Consider the following 17480-nt stretch of genomic DNA (forward strand, 5'->3'; position numbering starts at 1 on the left):
CCGCATCAATTATTTCAAAAGCAGTGAAGATATCATCATGATTATTATCATGGTAAAAGTGAGAAAGCGTAGAAGTTTGAATCAATTAGCAAACATGTCTACCGCATAACAAAAATGTGAAATCTTCTGCCATGATAACAAAACCAAATCATGCCACTGATGCGGTTCCATGAAAACAAAACAAAATTTAAACCATGAACATATATCTGATGCAAAACTATTATAGACCCACTGATTTGTGTAGCAGCAAATAAACTGACAATAACTTGTCACTATTACAGGCAAAATCATGTAATTTTTCTATTCAAGAGAAGTGGGTGTCTCTCAGTTCCATAAGTAATCCCATCTCTTTCTCTAGGCGGTGCTGCACCAGCCCGAGTTTGTTCAATCTTGAGATTTTAGCCCAATCGGCCCTCTTCGCGATTATAAACTCGAGATTCAAGAAACCCTGTCTTCACCATCGCAAGAAGAGCGATTCCTGCTCGAGCGAGGCATCGATGCCTTATGGTCTGACACCCTGAATAAATAATTCAGAGTGAGTCTGCACCTGCGAATTAGCGAGGAAATTCGTAAAATGGCGCGCTATTTTGCAAAGAATCCAAAGTTGACTTGGGATTGCAATCTCGAGATAGATCCTACGAACTAGCACGATAATTGCGTCTCCATTACAAATAATCTCGAGATTGTTCAGATCGGGATAATTTTCAGAATCAGCATTAGCACGCTAATTTGAAAACTCGGGCTAGTGCAGACGGCCGTTTAATTCCCTTTTCTCCTCTCTCATTCTTTCCTAATGATGTTCTGGATCAAGGCCAGCTTTACTTACAGAGGAGGGGTTAGAAGTCAAGTATACATCCCATCACCACAATGCATAATGGGTTCACTGTAAATACCAACTCAACTTGGACACTAATTGACATTGAGTTTTGTATCCTAGATTAAATAAGCGGTACTTCATTATGGGCAAGTATGCTCCAATGTGGAATGTGGATGCCCAAGCTATTGGAGAACATGGATAGTGACTGTTCTGTGGCAGAGTAACTTTAATTTTATGCATTCAATATCATTCTCCTGAATTTCCTGAAGTGTCCAAAGTCATTTATCATCTTTCTCTCTTTGTTTCTTTTCACCCTAAGTATCTATTAATAACTTTGTCTTTACTCTCTGGAAACCGCTGCATCTACTCTATTTTACATCTCTTTCTCAACTACAAAATTCTCCTTGCCCCCCCCCCCTCTCTCTCTCTCTCTGCCTGCTCCTTCCCCCTCTTTCCTTCTTCCTTCTAGTCTAATAACTTCTTTCTTCTTCCTCCACCTCCTTCATCCGCCTGCCCCCACTCCTTCTCCCTCTTTCTCCTCCTACTCCTATCCTTTCCCATCCCCTCCCCCTTCCTTCCCATCTTCTCCTCCTTCTTTTCCTCCTACTCCATCAGAATTGCGACCACCTCATACCATAACCTAATTATTGCTATGACAAAAACCTGTAAGATGAATGCAGACATGAATTGGTGAAAAAAATTCAGTACCTTCAATATCAAGCTGTCAAGAACAACAACAAAAAATATAAGTGCAAGCAAGGCCAAGGTATACTGTACAATGTGTATTTCAGAGTCGAGCAGGATGTAGAGCTCTATAGAATCATACAAGAATACAACGATCTTAATGCAGGTAGACGAGATCATATATAACAGACCTTTCTCCCATCCAGTCCCCCTTTCATTTTCTACCCACCCCTCGAAAGCACCAAAATGGAGTGGGGAAAAAGCATGACTACCCAAAATACACCTGTTTACCGAGCCTGACTAATGCTGCACACAATTTTTCACAAAGGCTCAATGATTAACATGAAGTTGGGAGTTTAAAGCCTGTATAACAAGGAGTGAGGGTACCCAATTTACAGGGTTTCCAGTCCATCAGGGAAAATTATTTTATTTTTTTTCCAGTCAGGGAAAATTCTGGGAAATTGATTTTTATTAAATACCTCAAATCAGTGGAAAATGTCTCAAATGAGGGAAAAATTAAGGAATTTTGATCAGCCCAAAAGTCAAAAGCATGGTAATTTGTATATTTGCATATTAAAACAACATCCATTGAATGACTGGTTTAATGGAGGTACTAATTAGTTTTATATTATTGTTTTTATACTGAATATACATGTAATTCACAAACTTAGAAAACATGCGAAACTGGGAATGGGTTTAAAAACTTAACAGGGAATTTTTATACTTCATAGGGGAAAAACCAAGGAATTTGTTTTCTTGAAAAGCTTTGAACTCTGATTTGATAAAGAAAAAAATTTCTTCTCAGAAAGGACAATTAGAAAGCAGTCACTTTACTTTTGAAAGATTGAAATGTGAGAACAATATTTCAATACAATTCGCTTCACTGATAATTTTCAAAGGGTTCAGTCAGTCTTACGTCCCCAATCATCATATTTGTTAGGAACATGTTTTCATTCTAGCTCTAAAACGAAACATAGACCAATATCTACACAAAGATGTAGAGGTTGTGCACATGTTTTGTACATGTGTTAATTTGTGATGTGTCCAAAAAAATCAAATATTGACATTTGCTGTCAAGAATGCTCAGTTAATCTTAATTCTTTACAACATTGTTGACACAAACCTTCCAACTTCAAAACATGCCCATTTATCTTGTACAGCCCGATTCTTTTATTCATCTTGCTATTTCTGATACATGTGGCAAATTATCTATCAGAACTGTGAGGTAATTTGTAATGAAGAGTTGAAGATGCAATTAGCAAGCTAATCTAAAGGGGTTTACTATCGAGATTACAATCCTCAGGGCTGATTAGAATCCAGGTAAACCTAGGCTGTGGAGAGCTGTGTGAGTAATTTCATTTATAAAAGATTATTGTATAGGCTTAGCAAGAGAAATTTCAAGAATGGGAATTAGGGGAATGATCATGCAGGATCTCATCCTCAACCACCAAAGTTTAAGTGGGTTTTTTTACAACTTCACTGGTGTAATAAATGTATAAGGTCAGAATAAAAGTAAAGCTTGGTATTTTATGCAGGAATCTTGCAAGCAGTTTTTCATTATGATTGTTCAGCAAAGACACCATAGACAGAATAGGGACTGTAAGAAAGATGCAATGGAGCAACGCATATGTATCTATTCTAGCAAGATTCCTGCTAAAGGCCTGGTCCAACTGGCCGACAGACACAAAACATATTCATAGTCATAACGGATACAGTGGACAAGCAGAATTTCGGGAAGGCTCCATCCGTTTTCATCCACTCCAAACAATGGACAAAATGGATGCTCTGCATCTGTACACACTAGTGCAGTGGGACCAGGCCTTAAAGTGATTGGTTAACATTCGTTTGCCTTTAAAAAAATCTGAGCAAGAAGGTCACACTTGTCACCTGTGTCTGTGATATGTTCCAAAAATGAAGCCCAGAAAAAATTGCGTTCGAAAATGATTATTTAGTGCTTCAAAAATTGAAATATAATGTGACCGGAAACACCATCTTAATTTCATCCCATACACTTATGTGTACTATTTAGGTGTCTATAAGACGCCTATTTACAAAATTGGGGTTTGCCCCTTAGTTTTAGCTTTTCATTCTCAATAATGGTTGTTTTCAGGGTTTATTAGTTCTAATACATGCACTTGTACACATGTTTCATCTTGGTTTGAGAATTTTTTAAATCGGCTGCTCATAAAGTTAAATAATACCTTTAAGATGTTTCTGGCAAGTTGTTTAAAACATGTAGGTAGAATTTAATGACAACTTGAATAGGAGCTAAAGAAATAAAGCATATTTTAATGAAATAATGTATTTCAGAATGCATTATCATGTGTTAAAACTTGTATTTTTTCATTACATTTACCAACGATCACATATGTACAGAAGTAAAAATTCAAGGGTTAAAACATCAAATGCACATTTCAATCAAACTATAAAGAAAATAGGGTACTTATTGGCTTGTAATCACACTCTGAAGACTGAAATATTTTAATCAACATGTGAAAGGTTGGAGAGACATCCTTTCCTAAATGTTGCATTTACCACTTTAAATGGTTTGACCCAACATATAGTTGGCCTCTATTTGGAACAGGTTGTCACTCCTCCAACCTTTTAAATGTTGATTAATTTCATAAATAATTTCTGTAAATCAAAACTGAGCATCAAGAGAGTATCACTGCCATATGACGTACAATGTTACATAAAGGTTGAAAGATTCATGTCTCTACGCACATTTGTATCTTATAATGAAATTACTACACATGTGAAAATTTAATGTTATGATGTAATCAAGACAGTGTTCGCATGTGAGCAGCCTTTATTACATTGTAGATGTCGTAATCTAATGAGAGCTCACATGTGAACGGCACTTGATATTGAAATCAAATTCAAATGAGTGCCCATGTGTGAATAACCCTCCATTTATTGTTGATATGGTAATCAAATGAGAGCTCACGTGTGAACAGCCCTCGATGTATTGTTGACATAGTAATCAAATGAGTGCTCACGTGTGAACGGCCCTTGATGTATTGTTGACGTAGTAATCAAATGAGCGCTACATTAAGCACAGACCCCTCACCTTTCCAATCAGGATGTACATGTACTTGACATTCTACGGTAAAGGTGTCTGCGGTGAGTGAGCTAGCTACCAGACGTTTTCTTGATCTCTACCAGCAATGATACCGCATGGTTGCAAATGTAGGCTGTAGGCCAACATGTACCTAACATGATCACATCTTGTTGCCAGCAATGATGAATCATACACTTAACTACATTTTCATACTCATGAAAAGGTCATCTTTTATAGCAAAATAGAGTTGAAAATTTATCAAAGACAAGGGGAACATTTTCTGTATGGACCAAATTAGTGCTGTTGGTGGGAATTTAAATTCAAGAGCTGAATAAATAGCCGAGCCCCCACCAATTTTTTTTTAAGCTCACACAACATTACTTTGTTATACATGTACCATGGACCTGTTTATATTACAAGTTCTAAGACAATCAGATTTCATTGAATCCAACCCCAACCTGATAATGGCATACATGTATCATGTAGGCCTACACGATGTGTAATTCTGCTTGTACCTTAATGGGCTTTGTTAATGTGCCAGGAACAATGTAGAATGATGCAAAACAATTATCAATATCAGGTATCGCACTTCCTTGTACCAGCATGTATTCATGACCTAATTAATGAACAAATAATTTTCTATCATTCCAATGACCAAGCCGTTTCCTGTATGTAGTTTTTGAGACAATGTTTGATGGCTATTAAAGAGAAATGCCAGTAGTTGCAGTAAACACTGATTTCATGAGAAAGTCTGTAAACCAGGCTTAATTGTCAGTATATCATCGAGGATCTAGATCTGGTAGAGTTACATAAACTGAACTTTGTGAAATCTTGAAATCTACGCTGAAAAATGTTCACACTGAAGATAACCAACACAGAAAGGCACACGTGGGACAGTGTATTATTATTGCTGGAATAAAGACCCGACGGAAGTGACCGAATCCGCGCTTATTTTGCTTATTTCTCAGCAATTACACAATTTCTTCCAAAATCCTTTGGCACATATTTTTTATTCATACAAACAGACACTTGGGTGGTCATTATATAAGATTCTGTAAAAAGTCATTTTGAGATCGTTACCAATACTGGAATTTATCTTTAAAGTGTGTTGAGTATTAATACAAAAACTATGATTATATGATAATTTAAAGACATAGTGCACTTTCCATCTTTATTAGATGGTGAATGCGCTTCACAAATTAGTGACAATAATGCAATACAGGTTCAAACTAAATCCAAATGCATTTGCAGTGGATGTAGTCACCTATTGTATTGCCAAATCAAGTATTAATCTGGCATAATTGAATCTAATGTCTCAGTAGTATAGCACATCCCCTACTTGCCTCCCCCCCTCACTCACTCACTCACTCATTTTTTTGAACAACTAAATAATGATTCTCAGATGTGATTTATTTCTTCCGGGCCTAATCTTTGTATCATATTACAGCCTACATGTATGCCTTTAAAGTATATAGCTGTAAACGCCGTACAGGTATGAGTTCAGTTTTCAAAAATTATAACAGTTTTTAATGTGCACCAAAGGGTTGGATCAAAGGCCAAGTCCACCCAAGAAAAATGTTGATTTGAAATAGAGAAAAATCAAACTAGCATAATTCTGAATATTTCATTAAAATCAGGTGTAAAGTACATGTAAGAACATTTTAAAGTTTCGCTTATTTTTCACAAAAAAGTGATATGCCAATAGTGACATGCAAATGATACAGTCGATGATGTCCATCAATCACTATTTCTTTTGTTTTTATTGTTTGAATTTTAAAATATTTCATTTTTTACAGATTTGACAATAAGGGTTACTTGACAGAACCAATTAGTATTTAACAATGTTAATTCCACATGTTCAGGGAGGAATTAATTGTTGTTTCATTTGACAATGAGGAGAAAATTAGAATATTTCATATAATAAAATACAAAAAAAAATAATGAGTGGATGATGTCATCAGTCTCCTCATTTGCATACCGACCATGATGATCATATAACTGTTGTGTGATTAAGCAAAACTTTAAAACATTACTTTCTTATTTTACATCCAATTTTTATGAAATTTTCAGTGTTATGCTTGTTGGATTTTTATCTTTTTAATCACATTAACTTTTTTTGTAGTGGACTTGTCCTTTAAAACATTGACAATATGTAAAAAAAACAGATCCAGCAGACTCTAATAGTACTACTCTACCACTCAGAATCTTTGTGAATACATGGCATAATACATATGCATGAACACGATTTCAAGGCAATCACGTCCCTCGTAAAATTCAGCCAAATTCCAGCGTGGAGTTCAATGTCCCTGAGGGCCTGAACAATCAGCATGTAATCTCAGAAAGGTATCAATTTCATCTCCACGGCTTGTAATAGACCTCCAGGACAGAACATTAGTTAAGTGAAACTTTGAACAGTCTTTGGTCATTAGTCAAAAGGCCATAAGGTGAAGGTAAATTGAATATTTCTCTCAATTACTGGGAAGCTCTGCTTGCATACACCTTCATAATCGAGACATTTCACATCAAGTGCATAATATTCAGTACTCTAGAAGCAGCACAGTTTTATACCAATCAAATTATTTGGATCCTTTTTTACTGTTTTGACTTTAGATTTATAGTTGACGACTGGATTGCAATTAATATTTTAGCTGGCTATTCAAAATACAAAATTTCATCTCAGGAAACAGAGCACAATTTTTTTTTCTAATACATTTATGGATGGAAAGTTGGAAACAATCATGAAGCAATAACTCAATGTGCAGTTGGGGTCCTATCTTAAAAAGTTGTCATGTAATTGTTCTGATCAATCTCATAGATGGAAGTACATCATGGTCATTATTCTTCATCAAGGAAATGAACACCCCTTTTTTCCATGTTATGTTGTGTGAGATTTGAAACATTTTTACTTTTACTTTTGATTCTTAAAACACAACCGTGAATGTGATTCTGCTAGAAATGTGTTCCAAAGCATGTTTTAAATCATGTTAGGATGAAAAACTGGCGAATAAACGCACCCCAAAAGGGACACACTGATTGGTCAGGACAAACATTTTGAATAGACATAGTGCATATTGGGTGATTTCAAGTACGGTGTTGAAATCTGGTGCTAGTGTTGTGACAACATCAACACCAGCCACATCGTACTTGAAATAAGGCTGGTGTTGGGATTGACCTTGGAAAATATAACATATTTCCAGCAGTTTGTGTTGAAGACTGGTGTTGATTGTCATCTGCTGAACCCAGCATTGCAGCTGGTGTTGACAATCTACATGTACCTGTAATTTCACCAAAACCAACCCCCAGCTAGGGATTGGGAAAATCATGATTTCAAGTTCAGTGTTGGTGATGGCAATCTCAAGCTCGTGAACAGGCACCAAACACAATGAAACATCCCCATAAAATTAGCTTTTACATTTAAGATGAGTACAAATCATTTGAGCTATATATATATATTTTGCTGAACAATAATGTTTACTCTTCGAATTTTTAATTGATTAAAGGATTGGAATTCTGTACGATGAGAATTTAATGCAATTTCTCCCCCATTTCACTTTTAATGCAATTTCTCCCCCATTTCACTTTCGTTGTCAACACTTCTCGCGTAAAGTTAAGATGATAGAGTAGTGCAGCGGCGTGACATCATAGGCTATCGATAACGCGATTGGTATCATTCTTCTGAACCCAGCTCGGAGTTAGAGCTCGGTTCAGCGGCGTTTTTACGCTCTCAACACCAATACCGGACACCGTACCTGAAATCATCCATTAGCTTTGTTTGCTTTCTGGTTGTGATTGATCGGATCAATTACAACTCTTTGTGAGGGCCCTTCAAGAATAGATGATATGGTAATAAATTACAGATTGATTCCATGAAAATTAGCAATTAAACAGATGATTACCCTTCACTGCCATAAACAATACATGCATGCCCACCCTTATATCTGAATATTTATATCCATGAATATTATCAGGGTCTAGTTTCAGGTACATTGTATGTATCAATGCTCATACTGTGGAACTACAATACACACAGTAGACCTATTCAGGGGTAAATACATGTATATCATTTTACATAGCTTTCTATTTTTATTTGATCAATTCTGGAGGCGTTTTTTTTAATTTTAATCAGAAAAAAATATTCAAATGCAAGTAACTGTACATGTATGCTTTTCTAACCATAAATCCAGTTTTCTATCTCCAAACAAAATTGAATTCATATGCTTTATCTCACTTTATTATATGCAATATAAAAATGTAATCACTATTGAGAATGTTGAATTTGTGATCAATTTTCAAATTGGATGAGCATGTAAAAATGATTGGTATGTTAAAGTTAATTACATGAAACAAGTACTACTTACATAGTACTTTGAAATAAATTGTGATATCCCAACAAGATGCATTTTCCATAAAGGTCAAGTCCACCCCAGAGAAATGTTGATATAAATAAATAAAGAAAAATCAAACAAGCATAACGTTGAAAATTACATCAAAATCGGACGTGAAATACGACAGTTATGACATTTTAAAGTTTTGCTTATTTTTCACAAAACAGTGATATGCACAATTCAGTGCTTGCAAATGAGATCTGGGGCCCATCTTACAAAGAGTTCTGATTTATCCGATCAATCGCAATATTACAAGTTCAGCATTACATAAATTTATTTTGCATTTGAAAGCCAATCATGTCTATAACCAATGAAAATAGTTTGAATGCAATCGTTATTCGCATCTTATGTTTAACTTTGGAACCCACAAGTCAACTGGGCAAAACATTCTTAATGTTGTAGAGATGGCCTGTCCACATTTAGTTCAAACATGAAACTACACTGTACTACAACATTCATATCAAAGGGAAGACTGCCCCATTGATAGAAGTTCCATCACAGTATACATTATTGTAAATGCAGTTTCATTTTAAGGCTGAACTTTTTCATTATTATCTCTAAGTATTCATTTAGCTAAGTAATTGTATATCTCATCAATAAAACCTGGGGGATAATCAAGAAAAACTTAATTGAGTCATACTTAACTGCTGGCCAACATGTTACAATGATTTACCATAGGTAATATAGCACATGTCCCAAGAGCATGGTCTGAACAATCAGTGATGCATTATGGGAATTCAATTTTTGTCAGACATTTATGAAGTAAACCCCCCCCCCCCCCCCGATAAATTTCAACGGAAATGATCACACTGTATTGCAGCATTTAGACCATTTCAAATTCAATCCTCACACAATTGATGCATGCACATTCTCACCAAACCACATTCCTACACCTGGTGGACTGTACTTTCATGGATGAAGATGATGATGCAGATGATGATATACATGTAGATGATGATGATGCCAAGATGAAGTTGATGATGATGATGATGATGAAGTGGAATATGACAATGAATATTTTTTTCTTAAAGACTGACCTACATGTAAGTATCAATATGTACATATACACCTAACTGCAAGGAAAAACCTCACTAAACCAACATATTGTGATCTTTGTAGATTAGATTATTGTAGTATTAAAAAAATACAACAATGTTACTATCCTTATCAAATGCATTGCATCAGCATGAAACCTGTAGACAAGACTACAGAGAGCAGACCATACATTATTCCTCAGCAAGAAATCAATGAACATTCTGCTGCACTCAACCCAGGTGAATGAATACCAGGCAGGATTAATTCATTGAATGCAATGTATGCTAGAAGCAGCAGCTTGAGCTTAAGCCTGGGTAATAATAATTTTAAGATGCCTCAGAAATGATAATATCTAGCTAATTCGCGCTATATATAAATGCCACTTTTAAAGTTTTTTTACTTACCTCTCTGTGACATCTGGCTCTCGTCTTGACCTCCGCCACTAATAAACCCACAATTGTAGAGCCAATGGCAGCAGCAAGGGAAAAGAACCGCTTATCATTTGTAATATCCTTGTACCAGAAATCCGGATACCTGTTTTAATAATAATAAACCAATAAAAAAAATCAGTCATATAATATGCAGTATGCTAGAATGACAGATAGGTAAATTCTAATTCCTAAATTTGTTTGAACAGAGTCAATCACTTTATGTTTTATCCATAGAATATAACAAGTTATGCAGAACTCCAATTGGAAGATATTATTCACAAGCTGACCTATGCCAAAATAACTCAAATCAAAGGTGAATTCATGGTAATATTACTTAGAGTTCTAAAAGCAAACAAGGTTTTCAAAGGTCTGCATTTCGTAATTTAGAATTTGTTAAAAAACATAAAAATAATGTTCATTAGAAACTAAGTTTTTGATCCAAACAAAGCAAATTTTCTCTGAAATTTTTCATAACATTTTATTATTTGCAACAGGACCGGAGACATGAATCAAATTACATCGCTATTAAAAACAAATATCCTTTGAACCTTTTTGACAGGGAACAACTTTTAAAACATCTGCACAGTCCATGGGTCTGTGCAGTATATTAGCATGCATCTGTTCATAGACATTTATTGTTCACCTTGACATTACATGTACCATCAAACTGCATTTAGGACGCAGTCATGAAACAAAGACCAAACTCTTTACTTTTTTTAATCTGAACTCAATGTGAAGACATTTCTTTGATGCATCTACTAAATTTCATCCCACCCTTACTCCAATTAATGTGACCATAAAATGTTGCTATAAATGGCTACTAGGTAAACTTACTCGACAGGAAACCAGTCCCTACAGAGTTGCTTGACAGCCTCTACATCCTCCGGGCAAAGGAATCTTAACTTGATGTCGCCCTCTATGTACGCTTCCCCACTATGTTTCTTTCCTGAGCTAGTCTTCCCTCCATTGCTTCCCTTACTGCCTACAGTCCTGGCAGTCAGAGAATTCTTTCTACTGCTGCTACCGCTGTTACTTCCACTTCCAGCATTGCTTCCATTGCTGCTTCCACTGCTAGCGGTGACCCCGCAACTGCTGTCACAAGAGCTGTGGCTGTCACTCCGATCCTTCGGCGCAGTAGGCAGCGTCTCGCTTGTTGTCGTTGCCATGGGGATGACATCAATGTCTTCCTATGATGAGCTCATGGTCTATAGTTCATGATGAAAAGCTACTAGCAGTCTTAAGGTAGACACCTTTGCTTCTTGCATTGAGATGAGCTTTTGGCTATCTGTGTTGAATGAGAATTGATAACATTCATTATTCAATCCCAAATGTACACGTCATCATTTAATTCTTTTTATTCCAAAATAATTTTTTTTTAAATTCTAAAGGTTGAATTGCCCAGATTCTTATATTCTTTTTATCACAGAGGCTGAAGTCTAGTTTAAAGTCTAAATGAACTAGCGATAACCATTTTAATATTATTCAGCTTCCAACTTTCTAAACTCTGCAAACTTTCACTTGACTCAGTGCAAATCAATACAAAAATATGAAACACTTTTGAAATGTTTGTCAAAATAATAAAGTGAAATTTTAATGAATATAACTTAAAAGTTTTTATAAAGATGGATGACTATTTCATCAACTGCCTAGCATAGGGGTAATTGTTTTAAGTATTCCATTCCTGTTGGTCAGGCAACTCTCAAGGACATTGTACGTTTCTTCATGTAGCACATGGTTGAGCTAATGCCCTTATGCCAGCAATACAGGAATTGAAATATTGAATATCGCTGCGCACATCCAAACTACCATCTTTGTGCCAGCTCATTAGTCAATTTACTAACATTTTTTGTCACGTCTTGAGAGTAAAAAAAATGGATTGCCCCTAAAAGAGAGTCTGACCCAGAGACCATCTCAGAAGAGGGAATGTAGAACAGTCAACAGTTGTTGTGTTTGGCTGGGTTGGGTGTGTTTTTTTCCTCTTTTTTTCTGTCGTCATCATTCCATCAATGACATTGTCATTGAAATAATTTACTCTGACAAAATCAGACAATCAATGTCAAATATGTGGTAAGGTCCCCCAAGTCTAGACGCATTCACCCTTGTCTGTGCACATGCATGTCTGCATGATTCTAGTACCAGTATGGCAAGTTCCCCCAAGTCTGCGCAGTCCCCCTTGTCTACGCACACGCATATCTGCACAAAGATACGCAACTAGCATGAACTTAACACAAGCAATACATAGACAGGTATTCATAAAAAAATCTGACTCAAAAATGGTGGAAAAATAATGAATTTAGGGCATTACATGTGACGGCCTCAAAATGCAGCCTTTCTCATCAAAATCCCTGAATCCTGTGCAAAGTGAATGAGTGCACAGACATGGGGTACCTTTTTTTCAATCTGAAAATGACTGCCCCAGGTTTTTTCCAGAAAATCCTAATATTTTCTTTCATTTTTTAATGAGAAATTTGGTACACTTTAAATAATATAAGGAACATTATTAACTGAAAATTTTTGTGAAAGAAGAAGAAATTCATGTCTTATCTCAATTTGTTAGGTGCGCAGACTTGGGGCCCACCATCATATAGAAGATACGTTACTCAATTTTACACCTGCAACACATAAAAAGGTATTCATTTAAAAAAATCTGACTCAAAATGGTGGAAAATTGATTTTCAGGCATTTCATGTGATGGCCTCAAAATGCAGACTTTTTCTCCAAAATTCCAGAGTCGTGTGTAAAGTGAATGGGTGCACAGACATGGGGCACTTAAAATGACTGGTCAAGGTTTATTTCTAACGTTAATAATTTTTAAAAAGATAATCATATTCTTCTCTCACATTTTTGTGAGATATTTGGCGCACTTATTCATGACAATATAAGAAACATAGATCCAGGCCCATAGTCATTTCATTTTTTTGGTAGAATAAAATGAAACGAAAATCATGTTTCATCTTAAGGCCTTTTTAGTTTAAGTGTGCAGACGTCGTCATGCCTCATTTGGTAGGTATGTGACAAAAAAAATGAAAATCCTCAAATCTCAATGAATTTGGTATCATTTGAAAGCCCTTAAAAAGACCTTTCAAATGATACCAAGAACTCAAATTTTCATCAAGAAATTATAAAGTTATTCCAGTTTAAGTCGCGCATATTTATCCAAATTTGTGGTCATTGTCTTAATGTAAAGTCAATGGAGTGCATAACCGATTTTTGTGACCATTTTGTGACCATTTTGAACCCAAGTCTTCAACGGGCTCTAACTTCTTTGTTTTTGAGCCCTTTGAAGTAATTTTGGTATCAATGGAAAGGTGAAAGAAAACTCAATTGATGTGTAATCATTTCACTTGGTAATTTTTCTTCTTATTATGCGTAAAATAATTTCTTTTAATTAATTCTAATTAATTATGCAAATTACAATTACTCGCCTCTTTTTTTGCCAAATGAAGGTGATGAGAGATAATTTGTATATAATTTAGTTGGCATCAAAACAGCATCATGTAGATAATTTCCTAAATGAATTTGTTTAAAGTATTGTTTTTGTAATTTCTAATGTATTTCTTTGTTTTTCTGATATAAATTACAATTAGCTCTTTTTCAACTTTAGTATTGTGTACATGTATGTATGGGGTCTTTTTTTTTACAAATGAAAAATATCATTCCTTTTGTACATGTACTTTGTATGGTATAAAAATACAAGTGTGCTTTTCTGATGTATTTGATTGTTTCACCAATTCTTTATGTATTTTATTGTTTCAACAATTTGTTTATAGATCGATAATGTTGCTTTCATTTTGGAGACCGTGGTCATTCGATTCCAATTTTTTTTAGGAAGGATGAGCAGCAGAGTCTGATTGTGTAAAGATGTAGCATTGCATGTAATTCAAGTATCAAGAAGGAAACATAAAAATTAAGCTTTAATATATGCATTTCTTAGATATGTATGATTACAACAAAGGCCATGTTCGAGCACTCCTTTTTTAATGAAAAATAAGTTCATATTCTAGCGTGAAATCACTGCACATAAATAAAGCTCTGAACAGCAACAAAAACAGGCATCAAAGCTCCAACACTCAAAACAAGAGAACAAAAGTGACACAAAAACTTATACAAATCCCATCCCCATTTCAACTTATGAACACAACCCCCCCCCCTCCTGCACCCTTCTTGAAAGAAAAATAATAATTATAATAAAATAGAAAAAAAATGAATAACATAGAAAAAAAATAGACAATAGTGGAAGTGAAATATTTCCTCTGAGAGTGAAAAATTAAACAACAAATTTTTTGCATTTTAATCATGGGCGGAAATTGGCCCCAAAGGTAGGGGGACGCTGGCATCGGCGGCGAAAGCCAACAATTTTAGGGGGGACCACCAAATTATTTTGATAATAAAAAAAATACACCAAAGGTTATCAACCAAAAATTATAGGGGGACGCAGAAAACTAAATTTGACAAGCAAAAAAAAAAAGAAAAGAAAAAAAAAGGTTATCAAAAAAAAAATTGAGGTGGGGGGATCGTCCCCCACCTCAAATTAAGGGCGGGGGGGGTACACTTCCCCCAGCTTTCGCCACCTATGGATGCTGGCAACTCTGACAAGTTAAAAAAAGTTTATCCCCAAACTGTTGTAAGGTCATTTTGACCCAAAAAAGTTTGACCAAAAAAGAAAAAAAGAAAGAAAAAAAAATGTATTATTGTTACATGTCCCCCTATTATTTTGGGTAGGGGGACGTGTCCCCCTGGGATTTCCACCCATGAATTTAATTTTAGAAAAGTCAACATTGATATTACACTGTCAAAAGCAAATCCAGTTTCCAAATGAAAAGGATAATCAACCACCTAGACTCTTGACTTGAGTCACATAACCTTGGGATGATAAAATCTTTCTGTGACAAATGTATGTATTAAAATCAATATCAGAATAATCTACGGTATAATGACAGAGATTTCCCCAAAAAGGCACAACATAATCATCAAGTAAGCAATTTACGATCTAGTTCAATCCAGCATGAACGACTCACTATCGACCGCTCCCATCACCCTGCCAACCGCAGGCGCATCGGGCAGCTCGACTGCCGAGAGACCGGCTGTGACAAGGGTAGCATCGCCCTGCCAACCGCAGGCGCATCGGGCAGCTCGACTGCCGAGAGACCGGCTGTGACAAGGGTAGCTGGCATCTCTTATATCTGGACTGCGCAACGTCAGAATCGCGTAAGTTTGGATTTTTTGATAATTCAAATATATTTCCAGTCAAATTGTATACCTAATCGGATTCTTGTTTTACTTACCATAAAAAAATTTCGAACATTTACGCGTCCAAAAATTTGATGAACTTTCAAGCTCCGATATCCACACTTTACAGGCGAGTTTCCACATTGAAACTTATATGTACAGAAAGAGCACATCTTCAGCTGTCTGTTAAAAGGCACGAGATTGCACCTACTATGTGCGCATGCGCATTAAACCCCATTTTCAATGAGCCGCCCAGACAGAGGCGATGCCACTCGCAGCAAAACCCGCGCAAAAACCGTGCCACCAAAACCAGCGCTCGCGATGCCCGTATTCGCACATAGCTACATTTGGCCCCCAACAATTCGTCCCAACTAGCCTATAGAGGACTCTGTGATGTATTTTTATGATTTTGATATTGTCATTCCATCACGAATGTATTATCAAAATCGTGATTCATACATCCCGAATGTATTATTATCAAAATCGTGATTCATATTTGATTCATAAATCACAGAGTCGTAACGTTATTCGTTATAATTTAGGCTACGACGTCCCAAACAATGCCAATCATATGGCAATGTGGATTTAAATTTTCGGTCATGAATCCCATTTGAAATCTAGATACATCATGCATTGCAAACTAAAGAGGAGAAGGGTTCCTTGGAGGTAACTATAAATCTTATGCTTTTCTTGTTGAAAGTCAAGGCTTCAAACGTCACATAATACTATACTACCCTCACGGATTTTTACGGATGGGACCAGGCACAAAAACTACAAGTTGACACAATGCATGCGCTGCTCGGCCCAGTCCGCTCAGCTCAGACCACCCTCACAAAACTCCATACTTTCTCACTGACACAGCACTGATTAAAAAAAAATCTATGAATGCAATATAAATATATCCTCACCTCAAAAATTATATCAAAATGACTTTCATCAAATGTACCGCTCTTCTTTTATCGCAAGAATTCAGTCAGATATCTTCTGTCTGTGTACGGCTTCTAACGCAAGACATTGTTTTCTTTTCCTATATCATGCATCACATCGGCGCATCGGATCGTACGAGCATATCAGATTGTGGCATATAGCGCCAGCTTGAGAAAAAAAACATGTTTGGTCAGCTTTTCAGATGATTTTAGAGAAGGGGCATTTTTGTTGTATATATTTGTGTATGTTAGTACAACTAAAAGTAAAACAAAGATGTCCATAATTCATTTTTTTTTAAATGTATTGTACAAAAGGAAATAAATGTTCATTTATTAATTTAGGAGAGAAAGGAAGTGATGTCAAAAAAAAACTTGGGGGCATTTCAGGGGAAATTTATCTTTTTCAGGGGAGCATTATTTTGAGAAAATGGTGGTTAAGACAAATAATAAGAAATCATGGGTCAATGTAAAAAGAAGAAAATTGTATAAATGTCAATCATGCCCCCTGGAAAAAATTACCTTTTGACCTGGTATGTTCTCTCCATATATATATATATATCAGTCAAAACTTTGAATACATAGTAAAACTACCTTCAACAAGTCACAATATTTATTGATTCGAATTTCAGGATTAAATAATTTCATCCTCATTCCAATTTTACTTGAACTTTCACAGACAGGTTGAATATATTTCATTATATTCTGCCACAAAAAAATTCCCTGCATGCCCCCCCCCCCCCCCACAACCACCTGACCAAAATCATCATGATGAACAATGGCGGAGGAAGCCAAAAATTTAGGGGGGACCATCACAATTTTTTGAGAAGCAAAAAAAATTCATCAACCAAAATTTTAGGGGGGTCCACTTGAATTTCGGGGGATGCAGGAAACAAAATTGACATGCAAAAAAAA

At 35.8% G+C, this 17480-nt stretch overlaps 1 protein-coding gene across 1 annotated transcript in view; it reads right to left on the reverse strand.

The window, feature by feature from the left end:
- LOC121422920 overlaps positions 1-16680 on the reverse strand; it is a 32928-nt gene extending 16248 nt beyond the window's left edge. The window contains exons 1-3 of the mRNA XM_041618162.1: positions 16551-16680; positions 11248-11698; positions 10387-10516 (exon numbers count right to left, since the gene is read on the reverse strand). Coding sequence (XP_041474096.1) covers positions 10387-10516; positions 11248-11579 — 462 coding nt within the window. The 5' untranslated portion in view covers positions 11580-11698; positions 16551-16680. The remainder of the gene's footprint in view (positions 1-10386; positions 10517-11247; positions 11699-16550) is intronic.
- Between the last annotated feature and the right edge of the window lie 800 nt (positions 16681-17480).

Source organism: Lytechinus variegatus, chromosome 10 (genome assembly GCF_018143015.1).
Source record: "Lytechinus variegatus isolate NC3 chromosome 10, Lvar_3.0, whole genome shotgun sequence".
In the NCBI taxonomy this organism is placed as follows: Eukaryota; Metazoa; Echinodermata; class Echinoidea; order Temnopleuroida; family Toxopneustidae; genus Lytechinus; species Lytechinus variegatus.